At 47.5% G+C, this 25012-nt stretch overlaps 1 protein-coding gene across 1 annotated transcript in view; it reads right to left on the reverse strand.

The window, feature by feature from the left end:
• The window catches only part of ADAMTS15 (ADAM metallopeptidase with thrombospondin type 1 motif 15), a 90639-nt gene that overhangs the window by 17055 nt on the left and 48572 nt on the right, over nt 1-25012 (reverse strand). Inside the window, exons 3-4 of the mRNA XM_063943630.1 lie at nt 18985-19152; nt 6993-7276 (exon numbers count right to left, since the gene is read on the reverse strand). Of these exons, the coding sequence (XP_063799700.1) occupies nt 6993-7276; nt 18985-19152 (452 nt within the window). The remainder of the gene's footprint in view (nt 1-6992; nt 7277-18984; nt 19153-25012) is intronic.

A 25012-nucleotide genomic window follows, 5' to 3' on the forward strand; every position in this document is an offset into this window, starting at 1 on the left:
TCTGTGACACAAGCTAGCACTGTATCTGTACCTCCGGGGTCTGGGTTCTGCTGTGTGACACAAGCTAGCACTGTATCTGTACCTCCAGGGTCTGGGTTCTGCTCTGTGACACAAGCTAGCACTGTATCTGTACCTCCGGGGTCTGGGTTCTGCTGTGTGACACAAGCTAGCACTGTATCTGTACCTCCAGGGTCTGGGTTCTGCTCTGTGACACAAGCTAGCACTGTATCTGTACCTCCAGGGTCTGGGTTCTGCTGTGTGACACAAGCTAGCACTGTAGCTGTACCTCCGGGGTCTGGGTTCTGCTCTGTGACACAAGCTAGCACTGTATCTGTACCTCCAGGGTCTGGGTTCTGCTCTGTGACACAAGCTAGCACTGTATCTGTACCTCCAGGGTCTGGGTTCTGCTCTGTGACAAAAGCTAGCACTGTATCTGTAGCTCCAGTGTCTTGGTTCTGCTCGGTTACAGAAGCTAGCACTGTATCTGTACCTCCAGGGTCTGGGTTCTGCTCTGTGACACAAGCTAGCACTGTATCTGTACCTCCAGGGTCTGGGTTCTGCTCTGTGACAAAAGCTAGCACTGTATCTGTAGCTCCAGGGTCTGGGTTCTGCTCGGTTACACAAGCTAGCACTGTATCTGTACCTCCAGGGTCTGGGTTCTGCTGTGTGACACAAGCTAGCACTGTATCTGTACCTCCGGGGTCTGGGTTCTGCTCTGTGACACAAGCTAGCACTGTATCTGTACCTCCAGGGTCTGGGTTCTGCTCTGTGACACAAGATGGCCCTGTATCTGTACCTCCGGGGTCTGGGTTCTGCTCTGTGACACAAGCTAGCACTGTATCTGTACCTCCAGGGTCTGGGTTCTGCTCTGTGACACAAGCTAGCACTGTGTCTGTACCTCCAGGGTCTGGGTTCTGCTCTGTGACACAAGATGGCCCTGTATCTGTACCTCCGGGGTCTGGGTTCTGCTCTGTGACACAAGCTAGCACTGTATCTGTACCTCCAGGGTCTGGGTTCTGCTCTGTGACACAAGCTAGCACTGTATCTGTACCTCCAGGGTCTGGGTTCTGCTCTGTGACAAAAGCTAGCACTGTATCTGTACCTCCAGGGTCTGGGTTCTGCTCTGTGACACAAGCTAGCACTGTATCTGTACCTCCAGGGTCTGGGTTCTGCTGTGTGACACAAGCTAGCACTGTATCTGTACCTCCTGGGTCTGGGTTCTGCTCTGTGACACAAGCTAGCACTGTATCTGTACCTCCAGGGTCTGGGTTCTGCTCTGTGACAAAAGCTAGCACTGTATCTGTACCTCCAGGGTCTGGGTTCTGCTCTGTGACACAAGCTAGCACTGTATCTGTACCTCCAGGGTCTGGGTTCTGCTGTGTGACACAAGCTAGCACTGTATCTGTACCTCCTGGGTCTGGGTTCTGCTCTGTGACACAAGCTAGCACTGTATCTGTACCTCCAGGGTCTGGGTTCTGCTCTGTGACAAAAGCTAGCACTGTATCTGTACCTCCAGGGTCTGGGTTCTGCTCTGTGACACAAGCTAGCACTGTATCTGTACCTCCAGGGTCTGGGTTCTGCTCTGTGACACAAGCTAGCACTGTATCTGTACCTCCAGGGTCTGGGTTCTGCTCTGTGTTACAAGCTAGCACTGTATCTGTACCTCCAGGGTCTGGGTTCTGCTGTGTGACACAAGCTAGCACTGTATCTGTACCTCCGCTGTCTGGGTTCTGCTCTGTGACACAAGCTAGCACTGTATCTGTACCTCCAGGGTCTGGGTTCTGCTCTGTGACACAAGCTAGCACTGTATCTGTACCTCCAGGGTCTGGGTTCTGCTCTGTGACAAAAGCTAGCACTGTATCTGTAGCTCCAGGGTCTTGGTTCTGCTCGGTTACACAAGCTAGCACTGTATCTGTACCTCCAGGGCCTGGGTTCTGCTCTGTGACACAAGCTAGCACTGTATCTGTACCTCCAGGGCCTGGGTTCTGCTCTGTGACACAAGCTAGCACTGTATCTGTAACTCCAGGGTCTTGGTTCTGCTGTGTGACACAAGCTAGCACTATATCTGTACCTCCGGGGTCTGGGTTCTGCTCTGTGACACAAGCTAGCACTGTATCTGTACCTCCAGGGTCTGGGTTCTGCTGTGTGACACAAGCTAGCACTGTATCTGTACCTCCGGGGTCTGGGTTCTGATTTGTGACACAAGCTAGCACTGTATCTGTACCTCCAGGGTCTGGGTTCTGCTCTGTGTTACAAGCTAGCACTCTATCTGTAGCTCCAGGGTCTTGGTTCTGCTGTGTGACACAAGCTAGCACTGTATCTGTAAGAGTCTGGGTTCTGCTGTGTGATACAAGCTAGCACTGTATCTGTAGCTCCGGGGTCTGGGTTCTGCTGTGTGACACAAGCTAGCACTGTATCTGTACCTCCAGGGTCTGGGTTCTGCTCTGTGACACAAGCTAGCACTGTATCTGTACCTCCGGGGTCTGGGTTCTGCTGTGTGACACAAGCTAGCACTGTATCTGTACCTCCAGGGTCTGGGTTCTGCTCTGTGACACAAGCTAGCACTGTATCTGTACCTCCGGGGTCTGGGTTCTGCTGTGTGACACAAGCTAGCACTGTATCTGTACCTCCAGGGTCTGGGTTCTGCTCTGTGACACAAGCTAGCACTGTATCTGTACCTCCAGGGTCTGGGTTCTGCTGTGTGACACAAGCTAGCACTGTAGCTGTACCTCCGGGGTCTGGGTTCTGCTCTGTGACACAAGCTAGCACTGTATCTGTACCTCCAGGGTCTGGGTTCTGCTCTGTGACACAAGCTAGCACTGTATCTGTACCTCCAGGGTCTGGGTTCTGCTCTGTGACAAAAGCTAGCACTGTATCTGTAGCTCCAGTGTCTTGGTTCTGCTCGGTTACAGAAGCTAGCACTGTATCTGTACCTCCAGGGTCTGGGTTCAGCTCTGTGACACAAGCTAGCACTGTATCTGTACCTCCAGGGTCTGGGTTCTGCTCTGTGACAAAAGCTAGCACTGTATCTGTAGCTCCAGGGTCTGGGTTCTGCTCGGTTACACAAGCTAGCACTGTATCTGTACCTCCAGGGTCTGGGTTCTGCTGTGTGACACAAGCTAGCACTGTATCTGTACCTCCGGGGTCTGGGTTCTGCTCTGTGACACAAGCTAGCACTGTATCTGTACCTCCAGGGTCTGGGTTCTGCTCTGTGACACAAGATGGCCCTGTATCTGTACCTCCGGGGTCTGGGTTCTGCTCTGTGACACAAGCTAGCACTGTATCTGTACCTCCAGGGTCTGGGTTCTGCTCTGTGACACAAGCTAGCACTGTGTCTGTACCTCCAGGGTCTGGGTTCTGCTCTGTGACACAAGATGGCCCTGTATCTGTACCTCCGGGGTCTGGGTTCTGCTCTGTGACACAAGCTAGCACTGTATCTGTACCTCCAGGGTCTGGGTTCTGCTCTGTGACACAAGCTAGCACTGTATCTGTACCTCCAGGGTCTGGGTTCTGCTCTGTGACAAAAGCTAGCACTGTATCTGTACCTCCAGGGTCTGGGTTCTGCTCTGTGACACAAGCTAGCACTGTATCTGTACCTCCAGGGTCTGGGTTCTGCTGTGTGACACAAGCTAGCACTGTATCTGTACCTCCTGGGTCTGGGTTCTGCTCTGTGACACAAGCTAGCACTGTATCTGTACCTCCAGGGTCTGGGTTCTGCTGTGTGATACAAGCTACCACTGTATCTGTAAGAGTGTGGGTTCTGCTGTATGATACAAGCTAGCACTGTATCTGTACCTCCGGGGTCTCGGTTCTGCTCTGTGACACAAGCTAGCACTGTATCTGTACCTCCGGGGTCTGGGTTCTGCTCTGTGACACAAGCTAGCACTGTATCTGTACCTCCAGGGTCTGGGTTCTGCTCTGTGACACAAGATGGCCCTGTATCTGTACCTCCGGGGTCTGGGTTCTGCTCTGAGACACAAGCTAGCACTGTATCTGTACCTCCAGGGTCTGGGTTTTGCTCTGTGACACAAGCTAGCACTGTATCTGTACCTCCAGGGTCTGGGTTCTGCTCTGTGACAAAAGCTAGCACTGTATCTGTACCTCCAGGGTCTGGGTTCTGCTCTGTGACACAAGCTAGCACTGTATCTGTACCTCCAGGGTCTGGGTTCTGCTGTGTGACACAAGCTAGCACTGTATCTGTAAGAGTCTGGGTTCTGCTCTGTGACACAAGCTAGCACTGTATCTGTACCTCCAGGGTCTGGGTTCTGCTGTGTGACACAAGCTAGCACTGTATCTGTACCTCCGGGGTCTGGGTTCTGCTGTGTGACACAAGCTAGCACTGTATCTGTACCTCCGGGGTCTGGGTTCTGCTGTGTGACACAAGCTAGCACTGTATCTGTACCTCCGGGGTCTGGGTTCTGCTGTGTGACACAAGCTAGCACTGTATCTGTACCTACAGGGTCTGGGTTCTGCTGTGTGACACAAGCTAGCACTGTATCTGTACCTCCAGGGTCTGGATTCTGCTGTGTGACACAAGCTAGCACTGTAGCTGTACCTCCGGGGTCTGGATTCTGCTGTGTGACACAAGCTAGCACTGTATCTGTACCTACAGGGTCTGGGTTCTGCTGTGTGACACAAGCTAGCACTGTATCTGTACCTCCAGGGTCTGGATTCTGCTGTGTGACACAAGCTAGCACTGTATCTGTACCTCCGGGGTCTTGGTTCTGCTGTGTGACACAAGCTAGCACTGTATCTGTACCTCCAGGGTCTGGGTTCTGCTGTGTGACACAAGCTAGCACTGTATCTGTACCTCCAGGGTCTGGGTTCTGCTCTGTGACACAAGCTAGCACTGTATCTGTACCTCCAGGGTCTGGGTTCTGCTCTGTGACACAAGCTAGCACTGTATCTGTAGCTCCGGGGTCTGGGTTCTGCTGTGTGACACAAGCTAGCACTGTATCTGTACCTCCGGGGTCTGGGTTCTGCTGTGTGACACAAGCTAGCACTGTATCTGTACCTCCGGGGTCTGGGTTCTGCTCTGTGACACAAGCTAGCACTGTATCTGTACCTCCAGGGTCTGGGTTCTGCTGTGTGACACAAGCTAGCACTGTATCTGTACCTCCAGGAAGTCCTGACGAGCATGTAAATCAGCATGTAGTGAACATTAGTAAATACTTTGATGTTATAGACTGAGAGTGTGATGGACATCTGAGTGCAATACTGTAGGAATTACGCAACTCTCATCATCGATCATAACTCATCTTAATGACTGTGACAGCGAATACAACCAGATGTGAGGCTGCAGACCACTTCTGATGGGTGTGCATAATGCAGGTTTGTATACAGTGACACTCATAGGCTGCCCGACCCACAGATAGTAACATACAATTACAATCTCAATCCTTCATACAGATCTGATTTTGCAACATACGGAATGTATAATCCTGTTATTCTCAATAGCAGACTACATGTTTTCTGGTTTGGTCTGTATGACATCTAATTATCATGGTGCTGTGGTAATTAACATTCTGTATCTCCACTTATTGCAGAAATACAAAATGTCCCATCACAGCAATTTACAACGCTCCCAGGCAGATGTGTTCTCCCTCTCACTGGCTGCCTAATGCTGCCGGCAAAGGGGTCAACAGTATGCACATCAGTGAAGAGTTGGGTTTTGAGAGAGTGCTTGGAAGACAGAAGGATGTTTGAGAGTCTAGTCCAAAAGTGTGGAGAAGCACAGAAGAGAGGTGGCCAGCCTTGAGTACATCATTGGTCAAGGTGATCAGTTCTGGCAGTCTTGATGGGGTGTATAGGGCAGATGCCTGATTGCAAGAGGGTAGAGAACAGAGTGAGTAGAGAAAATGTGGGTCAGGCAATTGTAGACACGGAAGTATTTTGGAAGCAAACTTTGCTCCCTTCCCACCACTGAACTCCCGCCTCTAAAGTAGCTCACCTCTTCAAGCGGTCTCTCCACTGGCACATTTCCATCATTTAAATACATGCGTATCTCACCAGTTCTAGTATGGCCAAGCTATTGCACTCTTCTCTGCTTACCCTGACTTAAGGTCATGGTCAGATACGGTCGCTTGGCCTGATCATGGAAAGACCAGATATCTTCACTTTTTCATGGACGCATGGGGGGTTATTCAATTGCTTGAAAATTCAGTTGGGTGAACTGAATTTTCAAACAATTGAATATCCCCCATGGAATGTCCTTGCCACGAACAGTTGGCAACACCAAACATGCGTCATTGGCCAACTGGATTCTCCATATCAAATGATCCAATCTTGGTCAGACACAATGGTCACCTGACTGACTATACATCCTATTAACCTAATTTGCTGGTTGGTCAATCTTTATATACCTTAAAGACAGAAAAGATATATAAATCTCCTCTCATAGTTCTGATAAGCTGCGGGGACGTTACATTACCTTTCATGTTATGTTTAGCTAAGCTTTCTATACGTAGATGTATGTGTTACAGTAACTGAATGCACTCTGTAATGGTTACGTTATGGATCCCTCTCTTTTCCAGTAATTAGCACGGTGCACCCAGCCATAATGTGCTGGACGTTTCACACTTCCCTGTGGTATTTTCTGGATTAGCCGGTTCTGTGTTTCTCACAATATAAATCACACAAACTGGCACAGTATGCCTGCTAGTATCCAGCGCTATCACACCGTGCGTCATCCGGAGAGCACAGAGCTCATTGTTTTCATTTGACACACTGTTGCACAGTCCTGACGGGGAAAGAAATGTTCCGATTAGTCAGACACATGAAGGGAGTTATGTGGCCGGTGCGAGAACTGCGACTCCCCAGCTACCTCTCTTGTCACTGACTCTGCTTAGGAAAGGGGAATGTAAGTCCTGACCAATAACATTCTTACATTTTACAATAGGGGAAGATTGTCCAATACCTTAATGCAAGTTACAGGTTGAAGGGTGGACACATACTGTCTATGGAACCACGTAGCAGGCACCGTCCGTTCTCACCTTATACCGCTTGGTGTTGTGCTTCTCCACACACGCCCCATTCAGGCAGAACTTTCCATCGCTGCAGCTTGTGCCATCCGCCCAAGGAAAGTGTCGCGTCTGGCACACAAGTTGCCCCCGAGCTCTGCCCGTGCACCACAGTTTGGTGCAATACTGCATGTAAGGGCACGGCTTGGATCCCAGGCCAAATGCCAACTCGCACTGTCGGTTCAGGCCGTAAACCGCACCGGGCAACTCATCAGGCAAAGAGATAGGCTTCGCTGGCTCATCCAAGAGGCACTCACCTAAACACAATATGCAACAGAGCACAGGGTTAGACAATTCCAACAAACCTGACAACTACTGTACAAAGCTGGCTGATCCAGGGCACAGCAACCTCCTGTCCTGTGGGTGCATGAAATAGTCAACTGAGTATGTTGCAGCTTTCTGCATTGTCACCAGATGGCATTCCATTGTGTCACACATTGCAACCGGTACAGTAACTGTCATTGATGACAGCGTTAAACACACTGGGGGAGATTCAATTCTTTTCACCCCTTTTCACACCCATTCTGTTTCTGCCCTCAGGGGCGTGGTATCATTGGGGGTCATTCCGAGTTGTTCGCTCGGTAAAAATCTTCGCATCGCAGCGATTTTCCGCTTAATGCGCATGCGCAATGTCCGCACTGCGCCAAGTAAATTTGCTATACAGTTAGGATTTTTACTCACGGCTTTTTCTTCGTTCTGGCGATCGTAATGTGATTGACAGGAAATGGGTGTTACTGGGCGGAAACAGGCCGTTTTATGGGCGTGTGGGAAAAAACGCTACCGTTTCCGGAAAAAACGCAGGAGTGGCCGGAGAAACGGGGGAGTGTCTGGGCGAACGCTGGGTGTGTTTGTGACGTCAAACCAGGAACGACAAGCAGTGAAATGATCGCAGATGCCGAGTAAGTCTGGAGCTACTCAGAAACTGCTACGAGGTGTGTAATCGCAATATTGCGAATACATCGTTCGCAATTTTAAGATGCTAAGATTCACTCCCAGTAGGCGGCGGCTTAGCATGAGCAAATCTGCTAAAATCCGCTTGCGAGCGAACAACTCGGAATGACCCCCATTATTTCAGCTTGCTACCTCCGGAGTATGGAGGCACCCAACCCTTTACACAGCTAAACCTGATCACTATGGGCGCAATATGGGCAATAACGGAGATCGTTTTAGAAGGAAATTGGGCGTGATATGTCATTTGAATCTCACCCATAATGTATACACTGCAGTTTGCACCTATTTTTTTTATACAGGTGTTGCCAGGTGTGCACACCTTTGCATCTTCTTATAGTATATCATGCCTGTCTATGTTGGCGGTGAGTAAATCTAAAGACTTTACATTTCCTGATCATGGAGGTAGTGCGTTATCTGCTTCCAGTCCCCGTCCTATAACCCTTTAACTCCTGGTACACACACGGCACCCATCCACTGCTGGTCTGCACTGCTGGTGACTGGGACAATGCAATAGCGAATGTGACAGCAGGACAGAACTCTCAGATCAGGAACGTCCTGCAGAAATGCTGCTCGTGTGTGAATGCACCTAGCTATACAAAAGATGACAGGTCACATTTTTAGGGAAAGGTAATTTCAGTGAAATTGGAGGGGTGGGATAGGTGGAGAGTATGGTTGCTCCCTGTTTAGTGGGGAGGGGGTGGCAGCATTTTATCCCACAAGGGGTGGAAGCCAGATTCCTGCTAATGCTTTTAATGACACTTTTTTGTTGAGATCAGTGTACACAGTATATAGGAGCATATTGATCAATGTAATACTCTCATTGCGGTCAGCGCATAGCCAGCCTGTAAGTGCACGCGTGGCAGAGAAACAGGTGCATTTCTTTGTCACATGCTATAAAAAGTTTGGCACGCCTGCATGTTTTGTGCTTTTCCCACTCACATTAGTTGAGTTTGAATTGAGTATTTTGCAGCAAATCACTTGGCACAGACAGTGGCATCCTCAGCCACGCAAGTCACATGACACAAATGGCAATTCCTCATGTTGGGGCTTATTCAGTGTTGTACAGGTTTGCAGACTGAACATACCTAGGGGGTCATTCCGAGTTGTTCGCTCGCAAGCTGCTTTTAGCAGCTTTGCACACGCTAAGCCGCCGCCTACTGGGAGTGAATCTTAGCTTATCAAAATTGCGAACGAAAGATTCGCAATATTGCGAAAAGACTTCTCTGTGCAGTTTCTGAGTAGCTCGAGACTTACTCTTCCAGTGCGATCAGTTCAGTGCTTGTCGTTCCTGGTTTGACGTCACAAACACACCCAGCGTTCGCCCAGACACTCCTCCGTTTCTCCAGCAACTCCCGCGTTTTTCCCAGAAACTGTAGCGTTTTTTCGCACACTCCCATAAAACGGCCAGTTTCCGCCCAGAAACACCCACTTCCTGTCAATCACATTACGATCACCAGAACGAAGAAAAAACCTCGTAATGCCGTGAGTAAAATACCTAACTGCATAGCAAATTTACTTGGCGCAGTCGCACTGCGGACATTGCGCATGCGCATTAGCGACTAATCACTCCGTTGCGAGAAAAAAATAACGAGCGAACAACTCGTAATGACCCCCCTAGTAAATATCTATGCTAGAAAAAGTGTATTTCCTTCCAAACGCTTCTCCAGACGCAACACAGTAACATTGGTTCAGGACAGCTTATCCACGCTGCGCTCACAACGCTGCATTTTCTATCCCCAGTCCATGGGTGTCGCGGACACCCACGAGTGGGAATAGCCCTGGCGCAGCTGTCGGGATCCCGGCGTCGGTATTCTGACCGCTGGGATATTAAATGCATCCCGGATTTAATGTATACATGTGTAATATACAGATAAAAATAAATAAAAAACTGTGTATACATATCCAATGATAATATGTACATACAATCAGGACACTGTACAGATGTGTCCTCTTACATCTTTGCTCCATGCGCTAAAAGTTGCGTTACACATAACACGTGAGTGCCGTGTGACTCGGTAGCGCAGAGTGGGGTTTTTTGCATTTTTCTGCAATAATAAGTTTTAGATGCAAAATAATGTAATAGGCCGCACGGGCAGCTTAACTTCTGCTGATTAAAATGATATGCGGCATGCCTATATTCTGTGTGTGATTTGCATACAAAATGCTATGCTAGTGTTTTTATAGAAAACACTGTAACGTGGCATTTCGGATGCAGATACAGCCGCAATTACACACAGAATATAGGCATGCCGCATATCATTTTAATCAGAAGAAGCGACTTCAAGGGCTGTTTAGCGTGACTGCAGCAAGTACAGTATGTAAGAGGACACGTATGTTATACACACACTGACATGCATTGCACACATAATCATACATACGAGTACAGACACAGTGACACATAAACAGACTAACCAATGTATACACAGACACACTGCCACCTATATACAGAGGTCAGTGCCCTGACATAAGCTGGCATTGGGCAGACTCACTACGACACTCTGGAGGAAAGGGGTTTGGGAAATGCTCTAGACCTTCTTTAAATACTGAAGACTAATTATGTTCCAAGGGATAATCTGTAATTAACGTCGGATTCGCCAGTAACAATATATGCTGTAATAATCAGAACAACCCACTTACTAGTAAATGTAAAGTCAAGAATACAGCATTAGTTAGATTTATCCTAGACAAACATTTAGGAGACTATTTAATATCACCTATTATGTGACTTCGTACATTAATGACAGCAATCTGCTCTGGTTTACCTAAACTGTCAACAGAGAGCCTTGTCACCGACACATCAGATATCCAAGTGATAATCTGCTGACATGAATTCTGTACCGTCCCCAGATATCCTGCCCTTAAGGCAACAAACATCTGTAGTCACCTATCCCCTCCACACAGTCCTATTTGACAGCACATAAAAGCCAGATTTCATGTTAAGTTTACAAATGCAACCGGATGCCAAGAATAAACTGTTTAAAGAGGCGTCACAACTAAGCCAACAATTGGGCTAAAGCATTCAGCTGTGGAAATCATTAGAGGCTGCAGACAGCTGTCAGTGTGCCCCTGATGTATCAAACTAGGAGCATCCATCCCACAGCTGTCAGTGTACCCCTGATGTATCAAACTAGGAGCATCCATACCACAGCTGTCAGTGTACCCCTGATGTATCAAACTAGGAGCATCCATCCCACAGCTGTCAGTGTACCCCTGATGTATCAAACTAGGAGCATCCATTCCACAGCTGTCAGTGTACCCCTGATGTATCAAACTAGGAGCATCCATACCACAGCTGTCAGTGTGCCCCTGATGTATCAAACTAGGAGCATCCATCCCACAGCTGTCAGTGTACCCCTGATGTATCAAACTAGGAGCATCCATTCCACAGCTGTCAGTGTGCACCTGATGTATCAAACTAGGAGCATCCATACCACAGCTGTCAGTGTACCCCTGATGTATCAAACTAGGAGCATCCATTCCACAGCTGTCAGTGTACCCCTGATGTATCAAACTAGGAGCATCCATACCACAGCTGTCAGTGTACACCTGATGTATCAAACTAGTAGCATCCATTCCACAGCTGTCAGTGTACCCCTGATGTATCAAACTAGGAGCATCCATTCCACAGCTGTCAGTGTACCCCTGATGTATCAAACTAGGAGCATTCATTCCACAGCTGTCAGTGTACCCCTGATGTATCAAACTAGGAGCATCCATTCCACCGCTGTCAGTGTACTCCTGATGTATCAAACTAGGAGCATCCATTCCACAGCTGTCAGTGTTCCCCTGATGTATCAAACTAGGAGCATCCATCCCACAGCTGTCAGTGTACCCCTGATGTATCATACTAGGAGCATCCATTCACAGCTGTCAGTGTACCCCTGATGTATCAAACTAGGAGCATCCATACCACAGCTGTCAGTATACCCCTGATGTATCATACTAGGAGCATCTATACCACAGCTGTCAGTGTACCCCTGATGTATCAAACCAGGAGCATCCATTCCACAGCTGTCAGTGTACTCCTGATGTATCAAACTAGGAGCATCCATGCCATAGCTGTCAGTGTGCCCCTGATGTATCAAACTAGTAGCATCCATTCCACAGCTGTCAGTGTACCCCTGATGTATCAAACTAGGAGCATCCATTCCACAGCTGTCAGTGTACCCCTGATGTATCAAACTAGGAGCATCCATTCCACAGCTGTCAGTGTACCCCTGATGTATCAAACTAGGAGCATCCATTCCACAGCTGTCAGTGTACCCCTGATGTATCAAACTAGGAGCATCCATTCCACAGCTGTCAGTGTACCCCTGATGTATCAAACTAGGAGCATACATTCCACAGCTGTCAGTGTACCCCTGATGTATCATACTAGGAGCATCCATTCCACACCTGTCAGTGTACCCCTGATGTATCATACTAGGAGCATCCATTCCACAGCTGTCAGTGTACCCCTTATGTATCAAACTAGGAGCATCCATTCCACAGCTGTCAGTGTACCCCTGATGTATCAAACTAGGAGCATACATTCCACACCTGTCAGTGTACCCCTGATGTATCAAACTAGGAACATACATTCCACAGCTGTCAGTGTACCCCTGATGTATCAAACTAGGAACATACATTCCACAGCTGTCAGTGTACCCCTGATGTATCATACTAGGAGTATCCATTCACAGCTGTCAGTGTACTCCTGATGTATCAAACTAGGAGTATCCATTCCACAGCTGTCAGTGTACTCCTGATGTATCAAACTAGGAGCATCCATTCCACAGCTGTTGGTGTACCCCTGATGTATCAAACTAGGAGCATCCATACCACAGCTGTCAGTGTACCCCTGATGTATCAAACTAGGAGCATCTATACCACAGCTGTCAGTGTACCCCTGATGTATCAAACTAGGAGCATCTATACCACAGCTGTCAGTGTACCCCTGATGTATCAAACTAGGAGCATCCATACCACAGCTGTCAGTGTACCCCTGATGTATCATACTAGGAGCATCCATTCACAGCTGTCAGTGTACCCCTGATGTATCAAACTAGGAGCATCCATTCCACAGCTGTCAGTGTGCACCTGATGTATCAAACTAGGAGCATCCATTCCACAGCTGTCAGTGTTCCCCTGATGTATCAAACTAGGAGCATCCATACCACAGCTGTCAGTGTACCCCTGATGTATCATACTAGGAGCATCCATTCACAGCTGTCAGTGTACTCCTGATGTATCAAACTAGGAGTATCCATTCCACAGCTGTCAGTGTACTCCTGATGTATCAAACTAGGAGCATCCATTCCACAGCTGTTGGTGTACCCCTGATGTATCAAACTAGGAGCATCCATACCACAGCTGTCAGTGTACCCCTGATGTATCATACTAGGAGCATCCATTCACAGCTGTCAGTGTACCCCTGATGTATCAAACTAGGAGCATCTATACCACAGCTGTCAGTGTACCCCTGATGTATCAAACTAGGAGCATCTATACCACAGCTGTCAGTGTGCCCCTGATGTATCATACTAGGAGCATCCATTCACAGCTGTCAGTGTTCCCCTGATGTATCAAACTAGGAGCATCCATACCACACCTGTCAGTGTTCCCCTGATGTATCAAACTAGGAGCATCCATACCACAGCTGTCAGTGTGCCCCTGATGTATCATACTAGGAGCATCCATTCACAGCTGTCAGTGTTCTCCTGATGTATCAAACTAGGAGCATCCATTCCATAGCTGTCAGTGTGCCCCTGATGTATCAAACTAGGAGCATCCATTCCACAGCTGTCAGTGTGCCCCTGATGTATCATACTAGGAGCATCCATACCACAGCTGTCTGTGTGCCCCTGATGTATCATACTAGGAGCATCTATACCACAGCTGTCAGTGTACCCCTGATGTACCAGACTAGGAACATCCATACCAGAGCTGTCAGTGTACCCCTGATGTATCAAACCAGGAGCATCCATTCCACAGCTGTCAGTGTACTCCTGATGTATCAAACTAGGAGCATCCATGCCATAGCTGTCAGTGTGCCCCTGATGTATCAAACTAGGAGCATCCATTCCACAGCTGTCAGTGTACCCCTGATGTATCAAACTAGGAGCATACATTCCACAGATGTCAGTGTACCCCTGATGTATCATACTAGGAGCATCCATTCCACACCTGTCAGTGTACCCCTGATGTATCATACTAGGAGCATCCATTCCACAGCTGTCAGTGTACCCCTTATGTATCAAACTAGGAGCATCCATTCCACAGCTGTCAGTGTACCCCTGATGTATCAAACTAGGAGCATACATTCCACACCTGTCAGTGTACCCCTGATGTATCAAACTAGGAACATACATTCCACAGCTGTCAGTGTACCCCTGATGTATCAAACTAGGAACATCCATTCCACAGCTGTCAGTGTACCCCTGATGTATCATACTAGGAGCATCCATTCACAGCTGTCAGTGTACTCCTGATGTATCAAACTAGGAGTATCCATTCCACAGCTGTCAGTGTACTCCTGATGTATCAAACTAGGAGCATCCATTCCACAGCTGTTGGTGTACCCCTGATGTATCAAACTAGGAGCATCCATACCACAGCTGTCAGTGTACCCCTGATGTATCAAACTAGGAGCATCTATACCACAGCTGTCAGTGTACCCCTGATGTATCAAACTAGGAGCATCCATACCACAGCTGTCAGTGTACCCCTGATGTATCATACTAGGAGCATCCATTCACAGCTGTCAGTGTACTACTGGTGTATCAAACTAGGAGTATCCATTCCACAGCTGTCAGTGTACTCCTGATGTATCAAACTAGGAGCATCCATTCCACAGCTGTTGGTGTACCCCTGATGTATCAAACTAGGAGCATCCATACCACAGCTGTCAGTGTACCCCTGATGTATCATACTAGGAGCATCCATTCACAGCTGTCAGTGTACCCCTGATGTATCAAACTAGGAGCATCTATACCACAGCTGTCAGTGTACCTCTGATGTATCAAACTAGGAGCATCTATACCACAGCTGTCAGTGTACCCCTGATGTATCATACTAGGAGCATCCATTCACAGCTTTCAGTGTACTCCTGATGTATCAAACTAGGAGCATCCATTCCACAGCTGTCAGTGTACTCCTGACTTACCAGACTAGGAACATCCATACCAGAGCTGTTGGTGTACCCCTGATGTATCAAACTAGGAGCATCCATTCCACAGCTGTCAGTGTACCCCTGATGTATCATACTAGGAGCATCCATTCCACAGCTGTCAGTGTGCCCCTGATGTATCATACTAGGAGCATCCATACCACAGCTGTCAGTGTGCCCCTGATGTATCAAACTAGGAGCATACATTCCACAGCTGTCAGTGTGCCCCTGATGTATCATACTAGGAGCATCCATTCCACAGCTGTCAGTGTTCCCCTGATGTATCAAACTAGGAGCATCCATACCACAGCTGTCAGTGTACCCCTGATGTATCAAACTAGGAGCATCCATTCCACAGCTGTCAGTGTTCCCCTGATGTATCAAACTAGGAGCATCCATTCCACAGCTGTCAGTGTACCCCTGATGTATCATACTAGGAGCATCCATACCACAGCTGTCAGTGTTCCCCTGATGTATCAAACTAGGAGCATCCATTCCACAGCTGTCAGTGTGCCCCTGATGTATCATACTAGGAGCATCCATACCACAGCTGTCAGTGTTCCCCTGATGTATCAAACTAGGAGCATCCATACCACAGCTGTCAGTGTACCCCTGATGTATCAAACTAGGAGCATACATTCCACACCTGTCAGTGTTCCCCTGATGTATCAAACTAGGAGCATTCATACCACAGCTGTCAGTGTGCCCCTGATGTATCAAACTAGGAGCATCCATTCCACACCTGTCAGTGTTCCCCTGATGTATCAAACTAGGAGCATCCATACCACAGCTGTCAGTGTACCCCTGATGTATCAAACTAGGAGCATACATTCCACACCTGTCAGTGTTCCCCTGATGTATCAAACTAGGAGCATCCATACCACAGCTGTCAGTGTGCCCCTGATGTATCAAACTAGGAGCATCCATACCACAGCTGTCAGTGTGCCCCTGATGTATCATACTAGGAGCATCCATTCACAGCTGTCAGTGTTCTCCTGATGTATCAAACTAGGAGCATCCATTCCATAGCTGTCAGTGTGCCCCTGATGTATCAAACTAGGAGCATCCATTCCACAGCTGTCAGTGTTCCCCTGATGTATCAAACTAGGAGCATCCATACCACAGCTGTCAGTGTGCCCCTGATGTATCATACTAGGAGCATCCATTCACAGCTGTCAGTGTTCTCCTGATGTATCAAACTAGGAGCATCCATTCCATAGCTGTCAGTGTGCCCCTGATGTATCAAACTAGGAGCATCCATTCCACAGCGGTCAGTGTGCCCCTGATGTATCATACTAGGAGCATCCATCCCACAGCTGTCAGTGTACCCCTGATGTATCATACTAGGAGCATCTATACCACAGCTGTCAGTGTACCCCTGATGTACCAGACTAGGAACATCCATACCAGAGCTGTCGGTGTATCCCTGATGTATCAAACTAAGAACATCAGTATCAGTAAGGAACTTCAGCTGTACAGCTGTCAGTGTACCCCTATTGCATCAGCCAGGAACCTCCGCTGCACAGCTGTCAGTGTACCCCTGTTGTATCAGTCAGGAACTTCCGCTGCACAGCGGTCAGTGTACACCTCTTGTATCAACCAGGAACCTCCGCTGCACAGCTGTCAGTGTACACCTCTTGTATCAACCAGGAACCTCCGCTGCACAGCTGTCAGTGTACCCCTGATGTATCATACTAGGAGCATCCATTCACAGCTGTCAGTGTACCCCTGATGTATCAAACTAGGAGCATCTATACCACAGCTGTCAGTGTACCTCTGATGTATCAAACTAGGAGCATCTATACCACAGCTGTCAGTGTACCCCTGATGTATCATACTAGGAGCATCCATTCACAGCTTTCAGTGTACTCCTGATGTATCAAACTAGGAGCATCCATTCCACAGCTGTCAGTGTACTCCTGACTTACCAGACTAGGAACATCCATACCAGAGCTGTTGGTGTACCCCTGATGTATCAAACTAGGAGCATCCATTCCACAGCTGTCAGTGTACCCCTGATGTATCATACTAGGAGCATCCATTCCACAGCTGTCAGTGTGCCCCTGATGTATCATACTAGGAGCATCCATACCACAGCTGTCAGTGTGCCCCTGATGTATCAAACTAGGAGCATACATTCCACAGCTGTCAGTGTGCCCCTGATGTATCATACTAGGAGCATCCATTCCACAGCTGTCAGTGTTCCCCTGATGTATCAAACTAGGAGCATCCATACCACAGCTGTCAGTGTACCCCTGATGTATCAAACTAGGAGCATCCATTCCACAGCTGTCAGTGTTCCCCTGATGTATCAAACTAGGAGCATCCATTCCACAGCTGTCAGTGTACCCCTGATGTATCATACTAGGAGCATCCATACCACAGCTGTCAGTGTTCCCCTGATGTATCAAACTAGGAGCATCCATTCCACAGCTGTCAGTGTGCCCCTGATGTATCATACTAGGAGCATCCATACCACAGCTGTCAGTGTTCCCCTGATGTATCAAACTAGGAGCATCCATACCACAGCTGTCAGTGTACCCCTGATGTATCAAACTAGGAGCATACATTCCACACCTGTCAGTGTTCCCCTGATGTATCAAACTAGGAGCATTCATACCACAGCTGTCAGTGTGCCCCTGATGTATCAAACTAGGAGCATCCATTCCACACCTGTCAGTGTTCCCCTGATGTATCAAACTAGGAGCATCCATACCACAGCTGTCAGTGTACCCCTGATGTATCAAACTAGGAGCATACATTCCACACCTGTCAGTGTTCCCCTGATGTATCAAACTAGGAGCATCCATACCACAGCTGTCAGTGTGCCCCTGATGTATCAAACTAGGAGCATCCATACCACAGCTGTCAGTGTGCCCCTGATGTATCATACTAGGAGCATCCATTCACAGCTGTCAGTGTTCTCCTGATGTATCAAACTAGGAGCATCCATTCCATAGCTGTCAGTGTGCCCCTGATGTATCAAACTAGGAGCATCCATTCCACAGCTGTCAGTGTTCCCCTGATGTATCAAACTAGGAGCATCCATACCACAGCTGTCAGTGTGCCCCTGATGTATCATACTAGGAGCATCCATTCACAGCTGTCAGTGTTCTCCTGATGTATCAAACTAGGAGCATCCATTCCATAGCTGTCAGTGTGCCCCTGATGTATCAAACTAGGAGCATCCATTCCACAGCGGTCAGTGTGCCCCTGATGTATCATACTAGGAGCATCCATCCCACAGCTGTCAGTGTACCCCTGATGTATCATACTAGGAGCATCTATACCACAGCTGTCAGTGTACCCCTGATGTACCAGACTAGGAACATCCATACCAGAGCTGTCGGTGTATCCCTGATGTATCAAACTAAGAACATCAGTATCAGTAAGGAACTTCAGCTGTACAGCTGTCAGTGTACCCCTATTGCATCAGCCAGGAACCTCCGCTGCACAGCTGTCAGTGTACCCCTGTTGTATCAGTCAGGAACTTCCGCTGCACAGCGGTCAGTGTACACCTCTTGTATCAACCAGGAACCTCCGCTGCACAGCTGTCAGTGTACACCTCTTGTATCAACCAGGAACCTCCGCTGCACAGCTGTCAGTGTACACCTCTTGTATCAACCAGGAACCTTCGCTGCACAGCTGTCAGTGTACCCTGTTGCATCAGCCAGAACCTCTGCTGCACAGCTGTCAGTGTACCCCTATCGTATCAGTCAGGAGGTTCTTGCTCCTTGCATAATATCTGGACGACCATTGTATTTTATCTTTATGGTATTATTGATAAATATGATAGTATAATTAGGGTCCCATTGTCCTGTGATTTATGGGGGGGGGGGGGGGGGGAGACTTTTCTGTTATCCTCACCATGTCCACTGTCCAAAAAGTCTGTAATGATGGCGGCACTGCAGCCAGACCACGGGTTGGCTCGGTCAATCTGTATCAGTGTCGGCGACATCATGTGATTCTCCTTGAGCTTCCCAAACACCTCTTCACAGGCCTTCACATTGTCGTGGGGCATATTGAATACGTGACCTGCAGGAGAGAAGGAAACAGATGAGGGAGGAGACTCCATGACAGTAACCTTTGGAAATGTCACAAGCTGTAACATTGGTCAATGTGATTTACTCCCTGCATCCCCAGGGTTATACTGCAAATTGCACAAATTATTAGAAAGCATTGAGATGCAGATTTATTAAGCCTGGTGAAGTGATAAAGTGGAAGGTGATAACCAGGGCCGGTTCCGGGGCGTCTGGCGCCCCGGGCGGCATTAGGGGGCGTGGCTTCGTGCAGGGGGCTTGGTCATTTACGCCCCCTGTACAGACTGGAATGATGCGCGGTGCGCGATGACGTCATCGCGCACCGCACATCAAAGGTCCTCTCTACGAAGGGAAACTAGACGCGTAGCGTCTAGTTCCCTTCGTGGAGAGGACCTTGGCTGTGCGGTGCGCGATGACATCATCGCGCACCGCACAGTAAAGGACCTCTCCATGAAGGGAAACTAGACGCGTACGCGTCTAGTTTCCCTTCCCAGCGGCCAGCGGCAGCAGGGGGACAGCGGGGGCCGGGGGGCACACACTGCAGCAGCGGATCTTGCCCTGGTGCGGCGCCCTCCGGATGGCGCCCTGCGCCCTCCGGAAGGCAGCGCCCCGGGCAAAAGTCCTGCTTGCCCGTGGCAAGATCCGCTACTGGTGATAACGCATCAGCCAGTCAGCTCCTAACTTCCATGTTACAGGCTGGGTTTGAAATAAAGGAGCTGTTTGGCTGTTGCATTATCACCTTCCACTTTATCACTTCACCAGGCTTAATAAATCTGCATCTCAATGAGGTAGGGGGGGGGGGGGTTTAACTAATCTTTGGGTGATATGACAAACATCTGTATGTTAGAGGATATTGACATCTGTAAAATATCTCATCAGACACTACACCACAAATCAAAGATGACAGAGGTTTTTTAAGTACTGAAATGTCCTTCTATAGCTCACTCAGGGTTCCCTAGGAGATAGATGCAAAACGTACAGTGTGTACAGCCCCTTTCTGCTATTGTGAGGTCACATGACCTCTTATTACGCTGGGTGTGTTGTGCATTTAGCCATTCTGCACAGATGTATGCAGCACAATGGTGTGTTGTGCACAGGAGCATTCTGAATAATGAAATGATCGTGGTAGCCCTATAGATATTACACCTGCCCCAGGTATGAATTGGTCTTTCCTCCAGAAATCCCCATAAGGGGTGGGAGTTGTGCCAACTTGAGTGTTGAGCACAGGTGACTTCATTAGTGCCTCATTTATTTTGATTTAACCATCTGCGCTGGAGGCTGGACATCACTAAAACCTGCATTTTTAGTGCGCCTTAAGGGACGCAGTTGGGAATGCCTGCCTTACACAGTGGACCTGTTTTTGAGCTGGATGTAGTGGAGCATTCTTGTCTTCTCCGCATGCATCCAGATAATGTGCACACAGAGCCGGAGTTGCAACCTGAGGGGCATGGGACATGCGCGGTCTCAGAAATGTTTTGAAAATGTATTGGGCGGTGACAGGGAGGTGGCTTAGCGGACGCAGGTGCAAGTTTTGATGGTGCACCAAACGGTATTTTAGCGTATCCGATGCAGAAAGTGGGTGTCTCAGTGCTTCACATTCGGACTTATGGCTGTACACCAGGGTAGGACTTAGTAGCGGGATTTGCATAAAGTCGCAGACATGAGAACGACAAAAGACCGATACACGTACACAGCTGCTCCCGACTCAGAATAAGGCCCGGTGTGTTAAGGGTCTATTTACTAAGCCTTGCAGAGAGATAAAGTACCAGCCAATCAGCTCCTGACTGTCATGTTACAGGCTGTGTTTGAAAAATGGCAGTTAGGAGCTGGTTGGTTGGTACTTTATCTCCCTTCAAGGATTAGTAAATAGACCCTTAGGGGTAAATTTACTAAAGCTTCTAAAACAGAGAAGATGTCTAGCAACCAATCAAATGCTGTCTATCATTTCTCTATTGAATTTTAGAAAATGATAGACAGCATCTGATTGGTTGCAACTTGCTATGGGCAACAACACCAATTCTCTGTTTTAGAAGCTTTAGTAATTTATCCCTTAGGGTCTGACCCTTCCATCATGTACCACAGCATAACCTAACCAGGCTATATACAATATACTTTATACCTTACTGCTTTCCATAATACAGTATATACCTCACTGCTTTTCCAGAATACAGTATATATCTCACTGCTTTCCACAATACAGTATATACCTCACTGCTTTCCAGAATACAGTATACACCTCACTGTTTTTCCAGAATACAGTATACACCTGACTGCTTTTTCATAATACAGTATATACCTAACTGCTTTTCCATAATACAGTATACACCTCACTGCTTTTCCATAATACAGTATATACCTCACTGCTTTTCCATAATACAGTATACACCTCACTGCTTTTCCAGAATACAGTATACACCTCACTGCTTTTCCAGAATACAGTATACACCTCACTGCTTTTCCAGAATACAGTATACACCTCACTGCTTTTCCAGAATACAGTATACACCTCACTGCTTTTCCATAATACAGTATACACCTCACTGCTTTTCCAGAATACAGTATACACCTCACTGCTTTTCCAGAATACAGTATATATATTTCACTGCTTTCCACAATACAGTATATACCTCACTGCTTTTCCAGAATACAGTATATACCTCACTGCATTTCCAGAGTATAGTATATACCTCACTGCTTTTCCAGAACACAGTATATACCTCATTGCTTTCGACAATACAGTATATAACTCACTGTTTTTCCAGAATACAGTATATACAGTACCTCAATGCTTTTCCAGAATACAGTAAATACCTCACTGCTTTCCACAATACAGTACATACCTCACTGCTTTTCCAGAATACAGTTTATACCTCACTGCTTTTCCAGAATACAGTATATACCGCACTGCTTTTCCAGAGTACAGTATATACCTCACTGCTTTTTCCAGAATACAGTATATACGTTACTGCTTTTCCAGAATACAGTATATACCTCATTGCTTTCCACAATACAGTATATACCTCACTGATTTTCCAGAATACAGTATATACCTCACTGCTTTTCCAGAATACAGTATATACCTCACTGCTTTCCACAATACAGTATATACCTCACTGCTTTTCCAGAATACAGTTTATACCTCACTGCTTTTCCAGAATACAGTTTATACCTCACTGCTTTTCCTGAATACAGTTTATACCTCACTGCTTTTCCACAATACAGTATATACCTCACTGCTTTTCCAGAATACAGTTTATACCTCACTGCTTTTCCAGAATACAGTTTATACCTCACTGCTTTTCACGATACACTATACTGTATATCTCACTGCTTTTCCATAAAATTACTTTGTGAGCACCTCAAGTAACGTAACTATTCAAATGGAGTCATGATTTACAGCGGAGTGGTGATTGAGGGGCCTTCCAAAAATATGTGTTAAGTATATGGATGAAAGCACACGTTGTTGTTTTTTTTATTAAGTTGTTTATATAGCACACACAGGACCAAATTCATGTTTGTACGCAATGACCGATTATCACGCAATGGAGCAATAATCGTCAGACTGCGTATGTGCTGCGATCACAATGTGTATGCACATTGCACTGAGTATTTCATGGAGAAGTGACTGACAGGAGGTGACCGTTTGGAGGTGTTAATGTGGAGATTACAGGGAATTATTGGAAAAATGCAGGCGTGTCATGGAGATTTTCAGGGCGTGTATCTGCTGACGGCTGTGAGCTCGTATGTGCAAAAACATGGCTCCTGCATTGCTACTGCTGTGTCCAATCTACATAGCCGTAGACCAACCCTCAGCTCTGATGTTCCTCATCTTATGTGTACTGTAGGCATTGAATGTGTACTCAGTTGCGATTGAGCTTGTGATTTCTCTGGTGGGCGTCTCTATTAACTTCAGGGTGGCAGCTTCACTTGCTAATATCAACTGTTCCGTAACCTAGAAAATCTCAATTTCAGTTGCTTTTGCGCACAAACACGAATCAGGCCCTATAATACGCAGCACATACACGTTTCAGCCATGCACTTGAAATGCATTTACAATTGCACCTTTTACGCATACAATCTTTGTTGTACTGATAGTGCAGTTATTATAACACATAAAAAATAGATTGTCCTAAGTTCTAAAAATGTCAGTGTGGTGTTAACATGTAGAATTCAATGGTGAGAGAACCCTATGAGACCATTTATCCTATATTCAGTGTTCTTTTGCTCGCGCTGGATGGATGTGAGAGAGCCCTTATACTTTCAGAAATCCAAACAGCACAAAGTGGCAGTAAACTGGCCTAGCCCTGCTACAGCATCCGAACAGGAATGTAACTATGTAAACAGTAACATTCGCGGAAACATTCTGCCTAAAATTATTACTAACTGGAAATACAATGAACCACACCCGCCCGCGTGGGTGACGTTATTGATCTGACCCATCGTGCTAGCCTAAACAGCTGCTGCAGTATAGAGCGCTGCAGCTGCTGCAGAACCTGATGGCAGTCCAACAGTGCACTTTCTGATTACTTATTAATAGGTATAGAGGTGATTATTGAAACCCAGACAGCAAATCACTAATTAGTGTGCCTCGTATTATTCTGTTACACCTGGTTGTCACATTTATCTTTTTTGCGCAATTGCTTTTGTACAACTATTGAGCCTCAATGGTCGATTACTTGGGGATTGTCCTGAAAAACTCTGGTGAAAGTGCAGTTATATATTTATGTTCCGTACCTAAGGACGCGTGCTACAGCCTCACAGGCTGGTTCTTCTTAGCCTGTCCTTAGGCCTGGGCACCCTGCATAAGCAGAATTCTCTATAACTGAATGGGGATGATTATTTGTGTTCCTATTATTTAGCATATGACTAAATACCAGGTAGCTAAGAGTTGCCTGGTAGGGGGTTGTGGCATGACAGCCTAATGTATAAGCACGTTGGTATTGGGAGACCAGCAGCCGGAATTTTTAACAAATCCAAAGAAAGAATCTCTAATCTTATACCCCATACCTAAGTTTCAAAGGCCACACTCTCAGAGCCACTTGGAGCTTTGGGCCTGACCGAGAAACCAAATTCAGAAGGGGGAAAATATAAAATCAACGCTATCAGGGGGATCCAGTCTGAAGATCGACAGTGCCTAGGTCGACAATGTTTAGGTCGACCACTATAGGTCGACAGTCACTACGTCGACATGTTTTCAAGGTCGACAGGGTTTCTAGGTCGACAGGTCAAAAGGTCGACATGAGGTTTTCACATTTTTTTCTTTTTTTTAACTTTTTCATACTTAACGATCCACGCAGACTACAATTGGGAATAGTAACCTGTGCCGAGCGCACCTTGCCTGAAGCATGGTGAGCGAAGCGAGCCATGCGAGGGGATACGGTGCACTAATTGGGCTTCCCGGTCACTGTACAGAGAAAACGACACCAAAAAAACATGAAAAACTCATGTCGACCTTTTGACCTGCCGACCTAGAGCATGTCGACCTAGAAACCCTGTCGACCTTCAAAACCCTGTCGACCTATAGTGGTCAACCTAAACATTGTCGACCTAGACACTGCCGATCTAATGATCCACACCTGGCAGGCCGCTACTCGCTGTGTCCCGGGTCGCAATGGCTGCGTGTGACATCACGCAGCTGCCGCGACCCGCCCCCGCAATGGTCCGGACACGCCTCCGTTGTCTGGACCGTGTCCCGCCAACGGCGTTCCAACTGCGTTGGCACGGCCCCTCGACCACCTCTGCCTGTCAATCAGGCAGAGGCGATTGCAGCCCTGAGATCACGGGGTGCGCACTCGTACTCCACATAGGGCTTCAGACTACGATCATTGCCGCTGCAGCCATCCAGTCTGAAATAG

The sequence above is a fragment of the Pseudophryne corroboree genome, chromosome 10 (genome assembly GCF_028390025.1).
Source record: "Pseudophryne corroboree isolate aPseCor3 chromosome 10, aPseCor3.hap2, whole genome shotgun sequence".
Classification (NCBI taxonomy): domain Eukaryota; kingdom Metazoa; phylum Chordata; class Amphibia; order Anura; family Myobatrachidae; genus Pseudophryne; species Pseudophryne corroboree.